We start from the raw sequence: 26255 nt of genomic DNA, 5'->3' as shown, positions 1-26255 counted from the left end.
GACCAACCTGCCGATGGTTATGCCTGTAGGAAGAGCTACCGCTATGTTGAACAATATCACATTGGATATTGATCTGTTCCATGTGTCTGAAGGAGTTTTCCGAAGTTGGATTCTTCTACACCTTTAGCAATAGTATTCTTGCTTATTTTCAATTTTTTTTTTAATGTATACGATTTAAATTTAAGTTTGTAATGTGTTTATTATCTATAAATAAAGTAAATCGAAAATGAAAATTGAATTGAATATGTCAAATGTAAACACGGGTAGGACATATGAATAAATCCTGTAATATATATTTTGCGCCCTGGAATGAGCGGGACCTATATTATCCAACAACAAAGGTAATAGTCATCCATACATGTCTCCACATGAATTCTTCTCTCTTTGTTTGTAATTTTTTATTTTCCTTTATGATTTACATATAAATAAACGAAAAAATATATCGCTCACTCCTTTCAACAACGTCATATATCAATAATCGTCAATTTTCACTTGTGCATGTTTTCGGAATGTCCAGAAAATGTACTATATCCCAGCAAAAGCGGCATATTTTAAACTCAATATTTACCCGCTACAGGGCAGAAAGTGTTGTTTTTTGCATTTTTAAGTAAAGGTATTGTTAAATTTTTTTTTTAAATATACTAAATATTTTTCAAATGGAGAAAAAACATTCAGGTTTTACCTAAAAAGATCTGTTGCACAGTAAAAAGTTCAATAAGTGGCTTGATATTTATTTTTAATACACTGTATAATATTTTTGAACTTTAAAAACGATCTTCTGAAAAATTAAGGTTTTTGATATATGGCGTTGTTGAAAGGAGTGAGCGATATATTTCATAGAGTTTCCATTTATTTTAAGCATAAATAAAATATTTGAATTTACGTCCACCAGGCGTGACGTACTGACGCGTCCTAGTGAAAGAGTTGGCGTCCGTTGTATGTTGCGGAATTAAATGTGAACTCCCAGTTAACGGGTTAAAGGTTGAATACGCATAATGTGACATTCGTCTTGAAAAAAAACTTACATCTTTAAAACCATATTTAACATCCTAAGTACAAAATAATTATTGAAAAATTACTATGCATTATATCAGTCTATTCTACAGTAAGAAAATAAAGGTTAGGTTGGCAGTGAAGGTACACATTGTTCGGGCAGTTTTTTCATCAACTCCAACCATTATTTGGATACAAATTAGGGTCATATGGTAGTCGTACAGGAGAAAGTGACCAACTACCAAAACGTAAAATGTTCAGGAGGGCCATTTAAGTCACTTTTGCTTGGCAACAAAATAAACATCACTGCAGTTAGTCATTTTTAACAAGTCAATGTATTATACTTCCAAGTTTAAAATCCTTTGGGATTTTTTTCAGGGCGATATTAAGCTAGTAAGATATCAAATAGTCAATAATCACGTTTTTGTAAAAACTGCACTTGGTCACTTTCTCCTGTATGACTACGACATACTAATCACAAGTAACCGCAAACCCAATACCCATCTGTACAATGTTTTGTAGTTTTGCGCTCTTCCAAAAGTAAGAAAATAGAACGCTTAGAAGCGTCTTCCACTCTCTGCCAACAGTATGTAAAAGACGCCCTTAAGTTCCCGCAAACTATGTGTTAAAATAGGCTGCTAGAAATTTGTATGATTTTCGATTAATGTTTTACTTAGTAAATACCACTATTTCTTAAAATCTACTGTGACACGTTTTTTTGATGCATTCAAAATGATGCGGAATGCATCAAAACACGTGTCACAGTAGATTTTAAGAAATAGTGGTATTTACTAGTAAAACATTAATAAAAAATGGATAGATTTTACCACAAAGTGACTGCCAAATCAATCAATGAAATTTGTATGATTCCCTATGGAGATTTGTACGGTTGTATTTAATATTTTGGCAAAACTCAAATGGCAGTTGGCAGGACATATTGCAAGACTTGACCCCACAAGATGGACCCCAAGAATTTTACAACGGAGATCTTGGGAGAATAAAAGAGGTGTCGGAAGACCCCAAAAGAGATGGTCCAACGACATAGTCGCTGTGGGGGGTAGAACTGGCTGCAAGCAGCAACCGACCGGAGGAAATGGAAAAAAAAGCGAAGAGGCCTATACCCAGCAGTGGAGATCAGAGGGCTCATAAAGAAGAATAGAGAAGATATAATGTTTTTAATGTAATGTAATTTATTACAGGGGGTCCGGTGACTGCACTACTCCGCCTTCCCGGGCAGAGAGCTGCACGGATGACTCCAGACTCCTCCTCAAGTACCAAGCGTGTCCGGATGTCCAGTCTACTGAAAGCAACGGTGAGTACACACTCAATTTTTGTAGACTGTTGAGATCATCTCTCATCGCCCTCAGGTTGTAGGTCCTTCTGTCATGGACAACGTCACCTAAGCCATGCCTTTGAATCATGTTATCTTTCTGCAGCATCCATGAATTCTTTGGTCTTCTGATTTTAGGTTCTGATTGATCTGATCGTGCCAATTCTTTTTCGGTCTTCCTCATTCTGTTTTCCCGCTCACATTAGTGACATATATATTTTTTTAAGTCATTCTCTCGTTATCCATTCGCTCCACATGTCCATGCCACCGTAAAGAACTCTTCCTAATCTTTTCAATTACTCCTTGTTCAGTCTTACATTATTTTCTTTACTCACATGCCCAAACCATCTCAGCACGCCTTTCTTAATTTGATGGATAGTGCTCATCTCAGCCTTGCATCCTCAAGTTTTGACGAGATGTATTTTGGTTCCAGTTGAAGAGTTGGTCTGCCACGCCACTTGGAGAGATGGGTCCACCAGATATCTGGTCGGGAAGATTTCAGAACTCAACCGAAGGACGACTGATGAAGATTCCTACAGGTAATTATAATGATAGTGATAATAAATATGTATAATTTTTAAAAGGGTCAACTTGATATGAAACATGTATACGCTAGTCAGAGCATCCCAGGGCTGCTCAGACTACCATATTACTACTTGTGTAACGTTCACTGTTCTGCCCATTATTGAACATATCGCTCACTCCTTTCAACAACGTCATAAATAAAAAAAACATGATTTTTCACAAAATCGTTTTTAAAGTTTAAAAAAGTAATAAAATGTGTTAAAAATAAATATCAAGCCACTTATTGAACTTTTTACTGTGCAACAGATCGTTTTAGATAAAACCTGAAGGTTTTTGCTCCATTTGAAAAATATTTAGCATATATAAAAAAATAATAATATAATACCTTTTCTTCAAAATGCAAAACACTTTCTGCCCTGTAGCGGGTAAATATTAAGTTAAAAATATGCCACTTTTACCGGGATACAGTACATTTTCTGGTCATTCTGAAAACATGCACAACTGAAAATTGTCGATTTTTGATAAACGAAGTTCTGATGAGAACTGCCGACAAATTGTTAGCAGTGATCGGGGACCTGATGCCTTACACTTTTGATTTTAAATGTTTCATTGAAATTGCTATGCGGGACCTGGTCCCGATGGTGGCTGCATGAAGAGAGAGACCGAGCTCCTGGCTGTCAGTCTATTTAATGGTTCAATCTCGTTCTACGCTTGGTGACGTCACACTCGTCCGCGGTACACTTGTCATGTTCCGTGTCTGTCTGCTGTGCTGGTCGGGGTTGCGGCCGTCTGTGTACCGGCCAACGCCGGAATCGGATCTAGCTGACTAATTGAACTAAATATTAATCCCTTCCACTGCCTACACCGGGGTACTTCTAGAAAATTAGGCAACGGACTTACAATCTTGTATTTATTTAGATTGGCAGTGACAGGTGTATTGAAAGCTTTTAAATGTAAACTCACAGTAAAATCGGGATACAATTTTATATTGTTTCACATTTTCAATCAATTTCGCAACTTAGTTCAAAATAAAAAATTCTTAGCAAGAGCAGATCTGTCAGGAAGCCTGGATGCTTCTGTATCAGATCTGGGCATGCGGTGGGACAGCTTTCAATATATACCCGGTCGGGCATCGTAGTATTATGTAAAATATGTTTCTCTCTTCCAGGTGCTTTATATACAAGAAGATTGAACACAAGGGCAAGATCATGTACGAGATTGCCCAGTCAGGAGATGCGACATGCAATGGGGTCATGTCCAGCATCGAGGGGAGCAGGACCATGAAACTCACAACCGGTAATGTCTCATAATCATCTCATTTGTGTCTGAAGGCCCCAGGTTTGATTCCCAGGGTGGTCAAAATAGCAAAAGTAAACCCTCATCTGCACACACTGGTGCATAAGACACTGCATCATATAAACACAGTGTTATCTTGATCATTATCATTAACACATGAAGGAAAGGTGATGGGCCCTCCCCGTCAGGTAATATTGTCCAGGGTAATATTGAATAAATATTAGAGTGAAAAAAATCACTCGACTAGAAATATTTATTTCACCCCTCCCTGGGAATTGAACCCGGGGCCTCCAGCACGGTGCCCAGCGTACTGACCATTACACTACGGAAGCAAACAAAATAAGTGTTTGCAATTTAACAATGGAAGAGATATTATGTGCGATGGAAGATGTCGTTAGGTGGAGAAGGCAAGGAAGGAGACAATGGTACGTGCGTGTGAGGGGAATTTCCAATTAATTCATGGACTATTAATTATTAATAATAAATACAAAACTTGTGGGGGACCTATCATGACATATGGGATAGAATGCAGAGCATATACCTTAGTCACAAAAAACGCACTTACAGTATCAGAAATGAAGACTCTAACTTGTATAGCATGTGGTGTGCATGCACTAGTGATTAATCTATGAATTGCTTGTGTATATTGGATAATTATAACTGTTTTTTGGTTTCATTTCTAGTGGGCAACTATATATATTATCATAACTGTTTTTTGGTTTCATTTCTAGTGGACAACTATATATATTATTAAAAGTGTTTTTTTTGGTTTCTTTTCTAGTGGACAACCACCACAACCGCTGCAAGTTCCCACCATGGATAACAGAGCACCACACGTGGCACAGCTTGAACCACACGCGGACCTACCACTTCTCCCTACGCAACGCCACACTCAAGGTATGACGCTTCATCACACATCGTCTTATTTTAACACCGTAATGACGGGTCCCGCGTTTGCGCGGAAATTCGAACTGACCGCAAAGACTGATCTCGCGTTATCGCGGGTTTCCACAATGACGAGGAGCTCAACAAGCTGCCTTCCAGCGTGACGACCATCGCTCAGGAAGGCGTCCGGCCCAACACCTTGGCCATTCTCCAGCCCATGGGATCAAGAGGAAGGCGTTTTAATTTGTCGGCTCATCCTTTCTCCGCTCCAGACTCGACGGCCCGAGACCGATTGACGACGTTTTAAAGCATTAAATTTTTTGTTTATCATTATCATCATCATCCTATTATAATTATTATTATCCATGTCTTTATAAGCGCCCTTGAGGTAGTATTTTACAAAAATGGCGCTATACAAATTATTCCAATTATTATTATTATATTATTTGTTCATTCGAAAATAAATTCACGCTACTTAAAAAGGTTTGTGTCATGGATTGAGTTGATTTAGGAACATTTTATCTCACTTCTTAAATTTTATGACTGAAATTTTACCTGGATTTGGCGAATACAGTGATCGATATTTACTCGCTACCGGGCACTAAGTGTTGTTTTTGCATTTTGAAGAAAAGGTATTGTTTAATTATTTTTTTTAAATATACTAAATATTTTCAAATGTTGAAACAACATTCAGGTTTTACCTAAAAAGATCTGTAGCACTGTAAAAAGTTCAAAAAGTGGCTTGATATTTTTATTTATTTATTTATTTAATAAAGTTACAATTTTAAGTACAACATAATTCAATTTCTAAACATTTATACATATGGCAAACTTATAGTTTTAGATTCGCTTTGCCTCCCAAAAAAAGAGACTGAGCTCTTGTGCTTGGAGAGGGACTTATACTCATGGTTTAATGTTTTATATAATTAAAGGTATAATAGTCTTTTTTTATAATTTTTTCAAGATTTATATGTAATGGGCATTAATTTTTAAGAATTTTTATATTATCTTTATTTATTTTTTTTTTTTAAGGAGTTTATTGAAATATTTAATTCCCAAATATTTAAAGTTTATTGAAATTGTTTAGTATAACATTTTGGAGTTTAAAAAATCATTTAAGAATCTCGAAGATATTTTTTTTTTAAATTCAAATATTTGTCACCTTTTAGTAATTGAAAAAATTGCGGTTTTTTTAAATATGGTTTCTGTGTTTGGGACTTGAAATTTTGTAAGCAATAATTTTATTGGATATATTTAGATATATTTTTAATACATTTTATTATATTTTTAAACTTTAAAAACGATCTCCTGAAAAATCAAGTTTTTTTTTAATATGACGTTGAAAGGAGTGAGCGATATGTCAAATGGCTTATCCATTCTATTTACTGACTGTTTTTTTTCTTTTCCATTTCAGATATCGAACGAAGATGGCTCTGGCAATGAGATGAGGCTGGTCTGTCACTCCATCTTGCAGCAGTTGTCGGACAATCGGATTCAGCTCGTTGCGCACATAACGCAAGGATGGTAAACAGATTTTATTAATTGAATAGTTTAATATATAACGTATTGCATTTATGTGCACTGGCAGTGCACAACGGAGTCCTGGTTCCAACTCTAATGTATGGAAGTGAAACATGGAGTTGGCAAAAGAAGGATGAAAGTAGACTGAATGCAGTCGAAATGCGATCTCTCAGAAGAATGTGCGACAAAACGATGTATGATAGATGTACGAATAGTGAAATAAGGAAGGAATGCAAAGCTGAGATAAGCATTATCGATAAAATTAAGAAAGGTGTGTTGAGATGGTTTGGACATGTAGAACATTCGTTCTTGAATTTCTAAATTTGTTTTACCGTTCTATCCTCACTCATTCGAGTGAGGATAGAACGGTAAAACAAATTTATGAGGCGAATGTTAGTGGGGAAAGAAGCAGAGGAAGACCGAGAAAAACATGGCACGATCAGGTATGCCAAATACTTGAAAGTGGTCAGGTTAGGAGTCGTAACAATCGGCGGGTATGTATGAGGTGATGCATGAACGTGGAAGAGGCGAAGAATGTTTGCAAGGACAGAGTGGTGTGGCGCTCTATTCTCTCTGCCTACCCCTGCGGTGAAGCGGCGTGATGGTTAGTTAGTTAGTTTTTTGCATTTATTTTATTCATCATATTTACTTTTGAAATATAAAATTTATAAAATATATGCCTTCAATGCCGTATACCAAATCGGCTGTCCAAACTCAAAACACAGTAAGGGACTTTTTTTTGTAGTACGTTTTTTTCGCAGTTTTGGACTAAGTAGATTCTTATTTATTGACTTGGTGTTTAATTTGTTCTCTATGTAAACGCTTGCATGATGCGTTATTGATAAACTAATAATTATATCTACATATAAAAATTCTTAAAAATAATATTACCAACAATTGTATTAAAATCTCTAAAATATGGCCATGCCAATAAATTCTTCCTTTCCCAGAAAACAAATACAATAAGGGTACATACCTACATCCCCCATTAGCTACTGTTGTCTCCCATAATTTATTGCTGCACATGTTAAAACTGTCACTTAGAATTGTATAGCTACATAAGGACCGTAGTCCATTTGATCTTCACATTCGTTTGATAATGCCCTAACAAGGCGAAACAATTGTCACAATATAATTTTTTATGTGTTTTTGTTAATAAAATACAACTTAGTAGACTCAAAAATCTGTGTTTGATTTAAAATTAATACATAAGTAGATTCTACTCAGTCCAAAAATGCAAAAATAACGTACTACAAAAAAAATGTCCCTTCTGTGTTTTAAGTTTGCACAACCGAAATCTGTTTGTGTGTTTTTTCATTCAAATTCTGATACATATATCTAATTTAACCTCAGTTTATTTTTGTATAACATGCATTGTAAATATGTATTGTGTGATCGACATATCGCTCACTCCTTTCAACAACGTCATATATCGAAAAACTTCATTTTTCAGGAGATCGTTTTTAGAGTTTAAGAATATAATAAAATGTATTAAAAATAAATATCAAGCCACTTATTGAACTCTTTACTGTGCAACACATCTTTTTAGGTAAAACCTGAACGTGTTATCTCCATTTGAAAATTATTTAGTACATTTAAAAAAATAATTAAACAATACCTTTTCTTCAAAATGCAAAAACAATTCTTTCTGCCCTGTAGCGGGAAAATATTAAGTTAAAAATATGCGGCTTTTGCTGGGATGTAGTATATTTTCTAGGCATTCCGAAAATGTGCACAACTGAAAATTGACGATTTTTTTATACGACGTTGTTGAAAGGAGTGAGCGAGCTGTTTTGCCTAGTTATGGCATTTTCAAACGAATTTTAAATCAAAATAGAGTTCCACAAATTAAATGCCAAATCTATAAATAAGAAGTGATCAGCTAAAATGCTAAAAGATTGAGGACTGTTCTTATATAATATTCCTCTCCTCTCCTTTCCTTCTCCTTCCTGCTAAATCTATTATTTTATACCAAACCCTTATTTTTAAATCTCTGAATGTTTTTCAATAGTTTTATAAGATAAATGCAGAATTGTTTAATTGGCTCTTGTTTAACGTAACTATTTTTTTAATGTAATTTGAAACCCTTATCCGCACCCCAATGGTGCATAGGTCACTGCGTCATATAAACGCAGTGTTATCTTGATCGTTTACACATGAAGGAAAGGTGATCAGCCCTCCGCTTCAGGTACCAGTCCAGGGTAATATTGAATAAATATGACAGTGAAAAAATCACTTATATTTATTTTACCCCCCTTGGGAATCGAACCCGGGACCTCCAGAACGGTAGCCGAGCGTGCTGACCATTACACTATGGAGGCGGACAAATAATAGGTTAATGTAATGTAATGTAATGTAATGTTTATTATTGTTAATGTAACTATTGTTTATTATATCATTTTTTTATATATAAAGCTGTACAATTCCCAAACAAATAAAATAAAATAAATTAAAAAATATATATCCCTCTGAACCTTGGAAGCTTGTAAACCTCTAAAAGGTGTTATTGAAGGATTGAGCCAAGATTGAGGCTGTGGCTGAATGCTGGCAGTGATCAGGTGATCATATGGATGTAGCTAGACGATGATTGACTCTGAGGTTACGTTCCAGCCTGTCGGGGCACGTGTGCATGGTGTTCCACAAGCGGGACCAGGGCGTGATGGAGGTCCAGCACCCGGAGCAGCGCTACGACAGCCCGGAGGACGCGTGCCAGTACTTCGACGCGGCCAACACTCCCTACACCACGCTCATAAGTAAGTCCTACTACAACATACCCATTATACTAGTAATATATCGTAGTCGTACAGGAGAAAGTGACCAACTACCAAAACGTAAAATGCTCAGGAGGGCCATTTAAGTCACTTTTGCTTGGCAACAAAATAAACATCAATGCAGTTAGTCATTTTTAACAAGTCAATATATTATTCTTTCAAGTTTAAAATCGATTTGTGAATTTTTCAGGGCAATGTTAAGCTAGTAAGATTTCAAATAGTCAATGATCACGTTTTTGTACAAAATACACTTGGTCACTTTCTCCTGTATGACTACAATATGTGGTGATTAGTCATATATTCTTATTTTGTTTTTACCTTATGTTTTTCTATATTTTCTAATTTTTTTTATTTTAAATACACTTCTTACCTCATGTTTTTCTCATTTATTTCTTTCAAATATGCTTCTTATGGCTATTTATTATACCTGTTTATTGTTTTTATATTTTGCCATGTATTAGTTTTGGTTATTTAAAAAAAAAAACTTTTTTGTAAGTTTATTATTTGTGTTCCAGTCTTGTTAACCTTAATCCCATGTCCCAAAATGAGAAATAGAAATTACTCATCGGGAATGTTAAATATATGACTTATGTATGTAATATGTTTTGAAAAAATATATAAATAAATAAATAAATATTCATCTTTAGTCGCATTAGATACTTATCTGTTTCACATTCCTACTACTTCCTCCAATTACCATAAATTTGCTATCTCACCAAGAATCCATACTCTTGAAAACATTCATAGTGAGGCTTCAGATGTTTTTTCCGATTCCGGTGATTAGTCAGTCTGTTTATATATTTGATTTGTTCTTCCAGCCAATGCGTTGCACCAGAAGCCGTGCCCGCACCTCGGGAGATACTCGGTTTTCGATTCGCTAGCTGAGAAAAGAAAAAGACGGCAGCAGATAACCATTGGTAAGCCTCGGCTGATACATATCTTCATAACATAACAGACCTTAAAGATTATTTACTGTTCTTTAGTAGAACACATTGTAGTCGGGTGCTTCGAACAATAGACCCTAGCCTATAGCGGGTGTTTTTCGCGATTAGCGCAAAAATATATCGCTTTCTTAAAATTGACACCATTTCTAAACCAAATAATATTTTCTATTGAAATTTTCAAAGAAATCATAAATGACATTTGATCATCAAAAATAAATTATAATAATAATTTTTAATTAAGTATTCCGTATTTCACAATTTTAGAAGCATTGTAAACTATAAAAAATAGTCTTCCCCTCCGAGGCATCATTCCCTATACAATGCTAATATATTCAAATAATAACATACCAAACAGTAAACAAAACAGTGCGAGCGGTATGAAAAATAATCCAATACGTGAAATGGCTCAAACTAAACTTGAGATTGAGATCGCATAAAAACTCTAGATTTCTGGCGATGCCTTTACAAGCGACACACTAGCCAATCCGGACAAGGCATCTCAAATAACGTCAACAGACTATCGCCTAGCACCCAGGTAGCAGATTACCCTTCAACGCGTTTTATTTCACGCTGATAACAAACCCGTATATTGCCGTTTCCCGCCGATAACCGACAGTCGACAAAAACGGAATTTGCCGTGTCCCGCAGTTGACCGACAGTCCGCGAAAAACGGCAAATGCCGTGTCCCGCCAACAACGTGTTAAGATATGGAATTAAGTCTTGGGGTTATTCAATGAAAACAAATCTAAAAATGGTTCAAAATCTGCAATATTGCATAATCAAAAAAATTGTACCAAGTCATGTATAATTCATAATCAAAGCGACAATCCAATCTTGCTATATAAACATTTTAAAATTACTGCCGGTACATGGAAAATTGTGGATGAGGATCATCGTTGAATAACAAACTAGACAAAAATATCAAAATCTTTTAGTACACAACCATGATACACGATTTACACACAACGAAGGTTTGATAGTCCCAAGAATTAATAATAAATATGGGAGTCCAACACTGCAATATATTGTTCCGAACATTTTTAATTTGTTGCCGACGGATGTTAGAGGTCAAAATAAAATATGGAACAAAGGCAAAATAATGGGATCAAGAGTTAATTTTATGAAAATTGTAAAATGTTTAAATTCTTAATTTTTCTCTCTTTTTTTGTGTGTATATTTTGTGTGGTTTAAATCGTTAAAAAAAAATGTACTAAAAAAGAACTCCACCGACAAGACTCACAAGGTGGCTTGGTGGATCTCTGCAAAACAAATTGCTCTAAATATATTAAAATTGTGATTTAAGTAAATGTAAACAAAAAAAAATAATATTATATTTGTACCCCAATTTCTTCATATTTCAGTGTTGTATACATATCATGCAATATGTTTTATTTTATATCTTTATTTTACAAATTTTTAGGTGATGAACAAGGAGCTACAGCCCCGGCTGTAAGGGAGTGTCCACAGGGGGTGGCTTATGAAGCACTCGCCATCGGCTGTACCGGATCTCAGGACACTCTTGAATTCAAATCCTCCTGTTCAATTAGCGGTGAGACCTTAGTACTTATATTAAATTTATATTAAAATTAAACACATGAATATACCACAGTAATGAGTTTTATTAATATATACGACTAGTTTCCAAAACGACAGATGTTTATATCTTCTGGTACAAATTAAAACTAACGAACAAAATATATTTAGGTGTATATATAGGTTAATAAATATAGGGAAGGGAGGGGGTTAAGGAACAAGATTTTTTGTAAAAGGAAACATTGATAATAATGGTGACGTATTTTAAAACAGTATATTATTAATTTATATTTTATCTGAATTTAAATTATGTATTTCTAAATTTTGTCCGCCTCCATAGTGTAATGGTCAGCATGCTCGCCTACCGTTCTGGAGGTCCCGGGTTCGATTCCCAGGGGGGTTTAATAAATATAAGTGATTTTTTCACTCTAATATTTATTCAATATTACACTGGACTGGTACCTGAAGTGGAGGGCTGATCACCTTTCCTTCATGTGTAATCGATCGAGATAACACTGCGTTTATATGAAGCAGTGCCCTATGCACCATTGGGGTGCAGTAAGGGATTTATTATTAAATTTTCCAAATTATTCATGACTTGTCCTTTATTTGCAACAGAGTGTAATAATTTAAGTGTGTGAGAGTCAAATGAGTGGTTAGTTTCCATGATATGATTTGAAATTCCGAAAAATAATTATGTACTTGTTAGTCCATTGCGATGTTCTCTTATTCTAATTTTTAGACTTCTCGCAGTTTGGCCAATATATTTTTTATCGCAGTCACCGCAAGAAATCTCATAAATACCACTTCTATCGAATTTCAAATTTCTAAATGATCATAAAATAATCATGTCATTCCACAAAGTTAGTGCCAAATCAATAAATAATATAGACTTTAGTATTTTATTTTTTATTTTTTTTTGAATTTGAGTAGTGTGGTTGTCAGTAATGGGTAGAATTAGTGAATGTTACACGTGTGTAAAGTGATCACTTAAACCAGCCTATGACGGTCGTCAGCCCCGTAAATGCCCAGACTTCCATATCTTCCTTCATCTTTGATGAGATGTCAAAAAAATAATATGAAAATAACTCCTGTAATTGGAGATAATCCAGATTTCGTGAATAAGTATTTGGACACACTCAAAATGTTGTAGACTTTAGTACATTATTTTTATAGAAAGAAGGAATAACCCGCAAAGCGTATATTTTAGACCAGGCCTGGCCAACTCGAATTGCGCCCGGGCCGCATCGAAGACCCAAAATTTTCCCAAGGGCCGCATACAGACATTAATAATTTTTAAAAACAATATTACAACACATACTTATTGATTTTTTTAAATATATCGTAGTCATACAGGAGAAAGTGACCAACTAACAAAACGTAAAATGTTCAGGAGGGCCATTAAAGTCACTTTTGCTTGGCAAGAAAATAATCATCAATGCAGTTAGTCATTTTTAACAAGTCAATATACATATTATGCTTCCATGTTTGAAATCCTTTGGGGATTTTTTCAGGGTAATATTAAGCTAGTAAGATATCAAATAGTCGATGATCATGTTTTTGCAAAAAAATGCACTTGGTCACTTTCTCCTGTATTACTACTATATAGATGCAAGCTGACTGCAAATTCTTTAACGCAACGAGCTACAAGTTATGTATGGAAAATATAAATCACCAGAATATATGCATTTCATGTAATTATATAAACTTCATTGGATTTTATACTTAAATATGATTTAAAATATATTTTAAAGGATCTGAAAAAAAAATTCATCACATATGACCGCAGGTTGGCCACCTTTGTTTTAGACGCTTGTCCGCAGGTAGGATAGTAAGGATAGGGATGGCTAATGTGAAAAATTCACCACAAACGGCCAGACTAAACGCCCCGCTTAACGTGCGCAAATGGCGCAATTTTGCTAGCATACATAAACCATACCAAGTGGAATAATTTCTGCGCTTTCTCTACATTTTTCATAATAGTTCTGAATAAATATTACTTTTGGAAAATATTACTTCTAGTATAATTTTCGGTTACGTCTAGTTGCTATTTTCTATCTGATTATTATTCAATCTACCTGCCCTTACACAGGCATGTATGTATGTATGTGTGTTTGTGTGTCTGTGTATGGAATAACTTATAATATTCAGTGAAACCTCTATCTATAGTTTTTAAAGGTACCTGTTAAAATAAACTTTGAATGCGGGATTAAGACGTCAATACGCAAGTAGATACGACCGAGTAAAGATACCGTCCTCCCAATCTGCATAACCATTCGTAGGCTAAAAATCTAGTATATTTTCGGCTTTGCAAAATGTATTTTTTCAGCATCGGTTATTGAATGTGCGTTGTAGAAAGTTTTCTTTCAAAGAGTGTGCACGCCTCTCGAAATGCAGGTACAGGCAGCGGCTTCTTTTCGTCAATTTCAACCTCTCCTGCTATCGGTTACACAAGCTTTCGATAGTTTCTATCCCATACATTGCCGGTGAATGTAAGAAAATTGAAAAGAATGTAAAAAAACAGACTGAATGTATCAAATATGCAGCTTAATTTGAACGATAAATGCGGTAAATGGTGATAGAAAAACGATCGATGCGGTTTAGTCATGTATGAAATTAATTCAGCATAGAAGAAAAACACATACGGGAAAACGATTATTCAAGGAACGATAGATAGAGGTTTCACTGTAAATGCTTTATGTAACATATGATGTAAATTGTTATGTACATAAAAGAAAAAATAAATAAATCAATGAGTATTACTGTCCATACTCATACCTACCTTTGTATGCCTTGGTCTAATTTTGTCTCGTGTTATTCTTCCAGCTTATTCCTGCCACGGGAGCTGGACGGAGAACGGGGTGCACTACCTCATAGCCTCTCCCAAGTCCCGCGCCTCCATGGACCCGCGGAGATACTGCTTCATCTACACCATCAGCGGAATCGGAAACGGTAACAACTTCTAACTAACCTTTTGGGTAATGTATCCAAAAATAAACTAGGTTATTGGATTGAATTCTACTTTTATTTACATATGTATGATAATACGCCATAATGATAAAATTTGCATATGTATGATAATTGTCCGCCTCCGTAGTGTTATGATCAGTACGCTCGGCTACCATTCTGGAGGTCCCGGGTTTGATTCCCAGAGGGGATCAAATAAATATAAGTGATTTTTTTCACTCTAATATTTATTCTGTATTACCCTGGACTGGTACCTGAAGCGGAGGGCTGATCACCTTTCCTCCTTTCCTTCATCTGTTAACGATCAATATAAAACGCGTTTATATGATGCAATGCCCTATGCACCATTGGGGTTCGGATGAGGGTTTGAATGTTTTTTTTTACATTTGTCTGGATTTTTGTGCGTTATATCAAAAGTTTGTTTAATAGGGGTCCGTTAAGTCTCTAATATTTATTCAATATTACCCTGGACTGGTACCTGAAGCGGAGGGCTGTTAACCTTTCCTTCGTGTGTTAACGATCAAGATAACACTGCATTTATATAAAAACTTGATTTTTGAGGAGATCATTTTTAAAGTTTAAAAATACATTACAATGTATTCAAAATAAATATCAAGCCACTTATTGAAGTTTTTACTGTGCAACAGAACTTTTTAGGTAAAACCTGTAAGTTCTTTCTCCATTTGAAAAATGTTTAGTATACTTAAAAAAATATTAAACAATACCTTTGACAACAATACCTTAATATATGTACCTTACCAATACCTTCAAAATGTAAAAACAAGACTTTCTGCCCTGTAGCGGGTAAATATTAAGTTAAAAATATGCCTCTTTTGCTGGGATATAGTACATTTTCTGGGCATTCCGAAAACATGCACAACTGAAAATTGACAATTTTTTATTTATGAAATTCTTGAAAGGAGTGAGCGATATATGATAATATGTGACGCGTTTCGTCTTATCAACACATTTTCAAACACACTGTTTGATAATGTCTTAATAAGATGAAACACGTCACATATCATATATATGTAAATAAAAATAGAAATCAATCCAATCTTCTTCTTCTAACCTTTATCCGCACCTAATGGTGCATCATAGGGCACTCTGCATCATATTGACGCAGTGTTTTCTAGATTGTTACTTACATGAAGGCAAGGTGATCAGTTCTGCGCTTCACGGACCAGTCCAGGGTAGTATTAAATAAATTTTAGAGTGTAAAAACATTTAATATTTATTTTCAACCCCCCTGGAAATCGAACCTGGGACCTCCAGCACGGTAGCTAAACATGCTAACCATTAGATCACAGAGGCGGACTCAATATTTGTATAAATAAGCAAAACAGGTGTCACAATATTCATTTTTATATGTTTTTTAACCGGATCCACGCGGCTCGCATAACCGTATGTGTTTTAACAAAACATGCCCCATACGCGGCTGACATAAGCGTTTGTGTTTTTACATTGAACTATTATTTATAATAATTATTATGAATAGCAAAAATGAGATAAAAAGGGTTAAGTTTATCATAAACGAACGCCCAAACTTTACAATGTTGTGTCATATAAAATGAAATTTAACTGGATCCACGCGGCTCGCATAACCGTATGTGTTTTTACATTGCTCCAAGTTTCCAACCTCAGTTCAACTTAGAGGGATTTTTTCATGGTGTAGAACTTTGGATAAAATAATACGTCAATCCTTGGCCTTATGACATCTGTTGAAATATCTGACTAATAATTTGTAACATCACAAGGATAAATAAAAGAACAGATCCCTGATTTTTCTTGTGGTCGGTATCTGTCTCACTCTCGACGCTACGCATCGCCAGTGGGTAAGAGTGACACACATTGCGTGCTTTGATTTATTTATGTTTTGATCTAATTTGTTTATATTACGATATATTTCAAGAATAATGTGACACACATGTATTATAGAGTACCAAAAAGGCACAATGAATCCCATTGAACGTTTTTGTTTAGGGAAATAAATCGTTTCTTAACTAAATACATGATTAAAGTAATCATTTAAAAAACGGCGAAATACCGCCGCGCACGGTCGTCTCTTAGGAACAAAGTTAACGCGGTTAAAAGGTTAACAATAAAATACAACTTAGTAGACTCAAAAATCTGTGTTCAATTTAATAATCAATACATAAATTAAAATGGAATTCTACAAATTAAATGCCAAATCAATCAATTATTTTATAATTAAAATGTAACTTTGTTTTAAAATCACTATAATTGAATATAGTTGTAGTGATTTTAAAACAAAGTTACATTTTAATTATAAAAAGGAAAATTAAAAAGTAAGTGCTTCAAATATAAATTATATAAATAATTTAGTAATATTTTATTGTGTGTTTTAGAATCCTATCAGGAGCACAGCGGAGGCGGGGGCAAGCTGAACAGGGCCCGCCTGACCTCGCTGCCCCGGGAGGTCCCCGGGACCATGCGCCTGTCCGCGGTGGCCTCCTCCTGCAGCCGGGCCGTGGCCCCCGGAGTGCAGGGCGACCGCGCCTACAACCTCACCATCAACGGTGGGCATATAACCTAACCTAACCTTACCAACTAGCCCATGACAACAGAGATTTGTCAATTCAAAAGTAGAATCATACACAAAGAACTAACAATTCACATAACAGTACACAAAAAACTCGCACGTAAAATCATACACAAAAGCAATAACATTAATAACAGTCCACGAATATAACCTTATTTTTTGACATCTCATCAAAGATGAAGAAGAATATGGAAGTCTGGGCATTTACGGGGCTGACGACCGTCATAGGCTGGTTTAAAGTGATCACTTTACACACGTGTAACATTCACCAATTCTACCCATTATTGACAACCACACTTCTCAAATTCTTGGAAGTTCTATATATATGAACCAATTTAGAAACCTTGTTCTTGAATCACTAGAACTTCACTAGAGACATCTATTGGTGAGATGTAAAGAAGCTTTTTTACTAAGCAGAAACTCTTATATTAGTATGTGAGGTCCGAATCCTGGATTATAATCACACACATGAGAAACGCCAGAAAATAATCAAAAGCTAATAATTATAAGCTTAATAATAAAAATGAAAATGGTATTTTCTGGCGTTTCTCATGTGTGTGATTATAATCCAGGATTCGGATCTCACATACTAATAAAAGAGTTTCTGCTTAGTAAAAAAGCTTCTTTACATCTCACCAATAGATGTCTCTAGTGAAGTTCTAGTGATTCAAGAACAAGGTTTCTAAATTGGTTCATATATATATAGAACTTCCAAGAATTTGAGTAGTGTGGTTGTCAATAATGGGTAGAATTGGTGATTAGAATGGAATGTTACACGTGTGTAAAGTGATCACTTAAACCAGCCTATGACGGTCGTCAGCCCCGTAAACTTCCATATTCTTCTTCATCTTTGATGAGATGTCAAAAAATAATATGAAAATGACTCCTGTAATTGGAGATAATCCAGATTTTGTGAACAAGTATTTGGACACACTCAAAATGTTGCAAATGTAACCTTGTTATAAATAACAAGCAAGGGACAACAAAGCAACACAACCAAGTTTAAAAAAATGTAAAAAACCTAACCTAACCTAACCTGAAATTATCAAATGTCGATTAACCCTTTCAATGCCGGAAATACCATTCCCTTCAGTTGGTAAAATAAAATGTGCGTCCTGGTGTTGGGTAGTCACTACACAATAAAAAATTAGCGATATTAAAGCCCACTATCTGCGGGAAGGGTAATTTTACCGTTTCACTGGACTGGTGGTGTTGGGCGGGAAGGGTAATTTTACCTTTTCACTCGACTCATCGTAAATTTCGTATAAGTTATTTTTACGCATGACATCGATGTATACAGTATGGTTAAATGTTATCACCTCTTTTCAGAGATTTTTATCTCTATTATGAGCGCGAATCCACCCGCAGAGAGTGTGTCAAATCGGAAAAATATGGTATAAATAAACACAAAAATTATAATAATTTAAAATGATTTATTTGCTGAAAACATTAAAAGACCATCCGTAAACGCGCACGGAACAAGCATAGGTTCACTCTTGTCGAAAGCTCAAGAGCTACTGCCCCTAGCTCGCTAGTTAGCCAGAGAACATTGAGCTTTCAACTCCTCACGCTTGCGCAGTGTAAGTTTGCAAGAGTGAGATGCGAATATAGTGTCGCGGTTCCCGTACACTCTTCGCGCGCTGTTTATACGCGAATTTATTTCCGATATTCTCAAAATACCTCTGATGTACCTGATAAATTCTGATTATTATTAATATTATTTTTTTATCCACCTCCATAGTGTAATAGCACGCTCGGCTACCGTTCTGGAGGACCCGGGTTCGATTCCCAGGGGGGGTAAGAATAAATATGAGTGATTTTTTCACTGTAATATTTATTCAATATTACCCTGGACTGGTACCTGAAGCGGAGGGCTGATCACCTTTCCTTCATGTTTAAACGATCAAGATAACACTGCGTTTATATGACACAGTGCCCTATGCACCATTGGGGTGCGGATAAGGGTTTTATTATTATTATTTATTTTTTTTAAATCAATGCGTAAATATGTTATGGAGGAATACCTAAAATATTAGCCTTGCATTTATTACATTTATAGATATATTACGGTTAGTAGAAGCAATGTGTACTATGTAGGTACACAACACCGAGAAGGGAGGGTTAACATGGCCGTAACCAGCAGACCATGATTTTTTCAATAAAAATGTGAAAGCTTTTAGAAAGATGACTGTAACTATATATCGGTAAATTGTAATAGTTTTGTATTTATGATATGATTTTTTTGATCTTCTAATAGATGTCTATATATTTTAATTAAAAAATAATGCAATTAGATTTGATATTGGCTTGCGACAAGGACAAACGAGAGCATTTTGTATGGCTAGCCTGGCGAGCACAGAATTAGGGAATGCGTTAACGCCATAGTGTTTCCAAAAAATGTGTACAAAACACAAAAAATGTGTGTAACGTGTGTAAAAAACCCACCAGTGTACTAAAATGTATTCTCTAGAAAAAGACCAATAAATAAATAAACATTTTTTTTGGTCACTTTCAGGCACGTGCGCCCAGAGCAGCAAGTACAACAGCGGCGCGCGTTCCATCCTCTCCAGCAACTTCCTGCACACGCTCTCCCTCGTCGCGTGGACGCTCCGGGTCATTCTGAGATGATAAAATGGGAGCGCTTCATCCGGACCCCGCCACGAGCTTGCCTCCAACTTTCGATAGACATTTTAAATTATTATGTATTACTATTTTTCCAAATTTATTTAATATAGTTACATTTTTTTTAATACAATTTGATACAATTTCTATAGATTTATACATATGGCAATGTTATAATTTTAGTTCGGCTGTGCCTCTCCAAAAAAGAGACTGAGCTCTTGTGCTTGGAGAGGGACTTACACTCGAGGTTTATTGTTTTATTTAATTAATGGTATTTTTTCTTTTCTGTTATATGATATACTTATTATTTTTACTCATCCACTCTGGCAATTATGTTGTTATCTTTAAAGCCGCGGAAAAATTCATTGACATGATTAAATTATAAATGAAACACTTGGTTTTTACCACTTGAGCATCATATTGTTACCACTAGTTTCAGAAGCTACTGACGCTTCCATTTGTAGATGGAAGCATATGTAGATTCCGAAACTAGTGGTAACAATATAATACTGAAGTGGTAAAAAGCAAGTGTTTTGATTATAATTTTGAAATATCCACTCATTTCCGTGTCAATATTAATTACGTATTTTTGTTTCGTTATCTGTATTAATTTTATCTCCACTATAATATTCTTTGTTGCCGCGGCAACATTGTCAAAATTTATTAATTATTTGAAAAAATAACTAGAAAAAGTGAACATCTGAAGAATCATCAATAAAACATATTGCTCACTCCTTTCAAGAACGTCATAAATCAAAATACTTGATTTTTCAGGAGAACGTTTTTAAAGTTTAAAAATATAACACAATGTACAAAAAAAAAAATATCAAGCCACTTATTGAACTTTGACTGTGCAACAGATCTTTTTAGGTAAAACCTGAAGGTTTTTTCTCCATTTGAAAAATATTTAGTATATTAAAAAAATATAATTATACCATACATTTTCTTCAAAATGCAAAAACAACACTTTCTGCCCTGTAGCGGGTAAATGTTAAGTTAAAAACATGCCTCTTTTGCTGGGATATAATACATTTTCTAGGCATTCCGAAAACATGCACAACTGAAAATTTACAATTTTTGATTTATGACATTCTTGAAAGGAGTGAGCGGTATGTATTTTTTTCATTTTGGATACGTGAATGCAGAATTGAATATTCTTTTTTTTATGTAGCCATATTAATTTGTTTCAGCTACAATATCCTTTTGTTTCCGCTTTAACATTGTAAAAAATTAAAATAATAATGAAAAATTACTAGAAATTTTTTCATCAGAATTGAAATCACGAATGGATTTGACTGCATTTTTATACATTTTGGTAAATGAATGCAGAATTTGATAAAATTCATTTGTTTCTGTAGCCGTATTAATCTGTTTTCTCTAATGTATTTTTCTGTTTCCGCAACAACATATTTTTTCTTCGAAATATTATAAATTTATGATATCTGATTTCAAATAACACATGTGTTATTGACTGCATTTGTTGACTTTTTTTGTTGATCCTAAAAAAAATGGAGAAAGTAACGCAAAGAGGCGGGGACAATTTTTAACTTTTTATAACTCGGAATAAAGAAATATTATACAATTTACGAAATGGAAGTAACTCTTAGATAGTTCTACTAAAATATATATATATTATGTATAATTATTAAAATAATATTTGCGGCATCCGTTGCAATTTTTTGGCATATTTTTAAAGAATTGATATATATTCGTGTTTTAAAACGTAATCTGTAAAATATCGATATTTTATACTTTGTAATTTTAGGATTTGATTTTTGAAAACCGCCAACGTTGTTTTTGAAATGGAAGCTTGTGATAAAGTTCGTTTGAAGGAATCCAAAAATCGTCGTTAAATTTATATTTTTCTACATTTGACAACAGGAATTCTACTACACTATAATTTTATATATTTCAGTTCGTGTAACATATTGGATATATTTTTTTAACAGGCAAATATACCTAGTAATTCATAAATAAATATATAAAACACGATTTTTGGATTTTTTTTCACAAATTTGTATTATTTTGAATATATTATTTTCGCCATATTTTAAGGATTTTTGCCATTATTTATATTGATATTTATTGTAAAATGGCTAACTATTGAGGGCATCGTTGTCATTTTAAGAAGTTATCCTTTTGATAATTAATTATTTATTTTCATTAATTGATTTTGTAGTAATATCTATCCATTTTTAATTTAGTAAATACCACTATTTCTTAAAATCTATTATGACACGTGTTTCGATGCATTCCGGATCATTTCCGCAGCATTCCGCATTATACGGTGTTTGAAAATGATGCGGAATGCATCAAAACGCGTGTCACAATCGATTTTAAGAAATAGTGGGTTTTTACCAAGTAACCTGAATTAAAAATTATTTATTACATTCTGACGCATAGTGCGATTTCATTAGATATAATTTTACGGTCATTTTTATTAAAACTATTTTAAAATGGATTTATTTATAAAAATATTTATCATGTACAGATCCTAAATACAAAGGAATTGATTGCATTTTCGGAATTAATAAATAAATTATGTGATAATTATTCATTTGTATAAAAAAATATGGTAAAATTTATAGTCAAGTTTATTTTGTATTTTTTTGTGTAATTTTATTTGGCATAATATCGACGTGCCCTACGTAAAGTGCTCTAACTACATTTTTGTCACTTTTGAGATATTTGGTGTGTATTATCAACTGACCGTTATCTATAAATATAAAGAAACAAAAAATATATATAAAATAAATTACGCCTAGTTTTCAGGCGTATAAGACGCTTTCTACATGGAATTTTTGAAATAAACAAACTCCTTAAACGCTAACTACTTAATTTTGACAAAGCGTAAAATTTTAAAATGATTTAATACATTATTTTATCGTGTTTTTGAATGAATAATGCTAGTTTAAAATTTCAGAAAAAACCGTTAATTAATAATAATAAAAAAATTCGTTGAATAAATCTTCTAAGCTCTCTCCTGTAAAGTAACAGATTTGCAGATAGAGTACTTTACGTAGGGGCCGTCGACATAATAATCATAATAATAAAATCTATCGCAAATCCTACATTCTATCAGTATAAAATTTTCACTCACTTTTTAAACTCTAATTTAACATAATTATTTTCAACGCAGAGTCAATTAAGATTTGAGATATTCATATAAAGGTGATCAGCCCTGTGCTTCAGGTACCAGTCCAGGGTAACATTGAATAAATATTGGATTGAAAAAATCACATTTTGACCCTACCTGGGAATCGAACAGTCCGGGGTAATATTGAATAAATATTAGATTGAAAAAAATCACTTAAATTTTGACCCTACCCGGGAATCGAACCCGAAACCTCTAGTACCGTAGCCGAGCATGCTGACCATTACACCACGGAGCCGGATAGAAAATTTTAGCTAATTTAATTGTTGAATTCTAAATTAAAGTAATCAACTAATTTCTTGCCTTTAGTTATCAAAAAGTGATTAAAAAATTTACCATGAAAAACATTTTTTTTTTCGAATTTCAGCTTCTTCAGATTTTGTTTCTATGTAAAATATTGGACTTAGCTAATCAACAAATAAAAAATATTAAATTATGTAGGTAATGAAATTGATAATACTTGAATTACATATATATATATATATATATATATATATATATATATATATATATATATATATATATATATATATATATATATATATATATATATATATATATATATACATATATGTAAAAACATGTTTTACTGTGATTACGCAAAAGGTACGTAGAATACTTACAAATCTGTTTTGAAAATAATATGTACTAATACATTTTTATAATTTTTTTGACCCATTTTTTTTAAATTGATTATGTTTGTTAATTTAAAATAATTAAATGTACAAACCATTGGTGGGTTTTAGCCATTTGAAGTCAAAAACATAAAAGGCAGCTTTAAATGAAACGGTGTGTTTGTTTCAAATGGAAGGCAAAATTATGAAAAACTGTCGAAAATATTTAAAATACCCGCAAAGTTCTGTCTTCAAATAATTCTGTCGGCTTACAATTTGATTTTTTTTTAATTTTTTTTTTTTTTAATGTTGATCAATCTTCAAATGAGCAATATAATATATCTTTTCACAAATCGATTCGGCAGTCACTTTGTCGTAATATCTATCCATTTTTAATTTAATTTTACTTGGCAAATACCGCTATTACTTGATATATATTATGACATGTCGCTCACTCCTTTCAGGAACGTCATAATCAAAAATCGTCAATTTTCAGTTGTGCATGTTTTCGGAATGCCCAGAAAATGTACTATACCCCAGCAAAAGAGGCATATTTTTATCTTAATATTTACCCGCTACAAGGCAGAAAGTGTTGTTTTTGCATTTTGAAAAAAAAGGCATTGTTTAATTATTTTTTGAAATATACAAAATATTTTTCAAATGGAGAAAGAACCTTCAGTTTTTGCCTAAAAAGATCTGTTGCACAGTAAAAATTTCAATAAATGGCTTCATATTTATTTTTAATACATTGTATTATATTTTTAAACTTTAAAAACGTTCTCCTGAAAAATCAAGTTCTTGAAAGGAGTGAGCGATGTGTTTCGATGCATTTCGCGTCACTTTTAAACACCGTATGTGAAGGATATTCATTTTTAAATCCTTCTTCCTCTCTATTGTCTATGTTCCCACTGATACAACCTACCCCCTCTTCAACCTTCAACGTCCCAAGGACACAACTCTACAATTTAGACTTGGCTTTACATACGGTGTTTGAAAATGATGCGGAATGCATCGAAACACGTGTCACAATACATTTCAGGCAATAGTGGTATTTACCAAGTAAAACTTGTATAAAAAAATATATAAAATGTATTTATTACTTTCTTAATTTTATAATAAAATGTTGTGTACGAATTTGATACATTTTTTGTCGCTTCTCTAGATTTAAGAAGTAAATAAATTTTTAAAACCCATTTTATACAATTCCATTATATAAAAAAGACCATATTTGATAATTTTATTTGTTATATGTAGTACTTTTGATTTTTTTTTCAATGTCAATATATTGTAAAATTTGTAAATATGAAATTATTATAATTGTGTGATAGCTTTGTTATTTTTTTTTTTACTTTTTTTAAGCTGTTTTTTGGAATTGAGCCTCGTAAGGTAGAATTTTTACTGATTTTTAAATTTATTCAAAAGTCAATTAATCTTTTATTTATTTGAAGAACTGAACTGACTTTGTATGTAGTATCCCAGTAGCCCTTCTACATCCTGGCTCCATTGCGACTTACCGTCTTTGTAGACTGCTGGGGTCAGCTCTCCTCGTTTTCAGGTTGTAGGTTCTTCTGTCTCTTTCTGTAGCATCCATGATTTCTTTGGTCTTCCTCTAGATGTCTTTCGAGGAAGATTCCCGGCGATTGCCTGGTTCGCAATATGATCAGGTTTTCTGCGCCCTATGTGCCCATACCATCTCAATTGCCTTTCCTCTACCTTACTATTGATGCCTGTTACAGCCAGGCTTCCACGAATGCGTGAACTCTTTATTTTGTCTCTAAGTGACACTCCAGCTGACTATCACAAACACTCAGTATCCATCTAACTAAATAATTATTTTGATATTCGTTTTTCATAACTAAAAAAAACTAAATTACAAGCCAATTACCACAGGGGTATGCAGAGAGAAAACACCACACCACTGTGTCTTTGAAAACATTCTTTGTGTCTTCTACATTTATGTATTTCTTCATATATATCGGCCGATTATTCCGAATCGTGACCTGACCACTTTCAAGTATTTGACATACTCGATCATGCCAAATTTTGTTTGGTCATTCTCTGCTCCTATTTCCAACTACATTCCCCTCAGAAACTTGCATCTCTTCGTACTCACCCACCGATTATTCCCAAGTACATGAAATACTTGATAACGGCAAGTTTTCATCGGCCTTCCTCTGCTCCTCTTTCCAACTACATTCGCCTCATAAGCTTGCATATCCTCATACACACAATCTGTCTTTGCAAGCAATCATCGCCTCTTCCACATTCATTCATCTCAACATACATTCCCACCGATCATTCGGACTCCTGACCTGACTACGCCCAAGTATTTGAAATACTTGATCATCTCAAAATATTATTAACGCTAGTAACTAACAATCTAGATAACAATGCATCAATCAAGTCCAGTGCCCAAGTATTTGAAATATTATCATCTCAAGATATTATTAACGCTAGTATCTAACAATCTAGATAACAACGCATCAATCAAGTCCAGTGCCTAAGTATTTGAAATATTATCATCTCAAAATATTATT

The 26255-nt window shown here is 33.8% G+C and overlaps 1 protein-coding gene across 2 annotated transcripts in view; it reads left to right on the top strand.

The window, feature by feature from the left end:
* Window positions 1-20774, top strand: part of LOC148311488 (uncharacterized) — a 181266-nt gene extending 160492 nt beyond the window's left edge. The window contains exons 6-17 of one of the 2 annotated variants that reach the window (XR_015837242.1): window positions 2193-2305; window positions 2757-2862; window positions 4017-4144; window positions 4926-5041; window positions 6444-6553; window positions 9161-9303; window positions 10140-10238; window positions 11686-11814; window positions 14625-14750; window positions 17135-17305; window positions 19844-20221; window positions 20444-20774. Coding sequence is in view for 1 of the 2 variants with exons in the window: in XM_088256555.1 (XP_088112681.1) it covers window positions 2193-2305; window positions 2757-2862; window positions 4017-4144; window positions 4926-5041; window positions 6444-6553; window positions 9161-9303; window positions 10140-10238; window positions 11686-11814; window positions 14625-14750; window positions 17135-17305; window positions 19844-19956 (1354 nt within the window). In the remaining variant the exon portion in view is untranslated. Of the gene's footprint in view, window positions 1-2192; window positions 2306-2756; window positions 2863-4016; window positions 4145-4925; window positions 5042-6443; window positions 6554-9160; window positions 9304-10139; window positions 10239-11685; window positions 11815-14624; window positions 14751-17134; window positions 17306-19843 lie in introns of both variants that reach the window. The other variant, XM_088256555.1, reaches the window with a different exon arrangement.
* The last annotated feature ends 5481 nt before the right edge of the window (window positions 20775-26255 follow it).

Source organism: Brachycentrus maculatus, unplaced genomic scaffold (assembly GCF_059751285.1).
Source record: "Brachycentrus maculatus isolate JH-2025_06_01 unplaced genomic scaffold, ASM5975128v1 h1tg000063l, whole genome shotgun sequence".
NCBI lineage: Eukaryota > Metazoa > Arthropoda > Insecta > Trichoptera > Brachycentridae > Brachycentrus > Brachycentrus maculatus.
The sequence above is the reverse complement of the archived record's forward strand: the minus strand, read 5'-3'. Positions and strand labels throughout refer to the sequence as shown.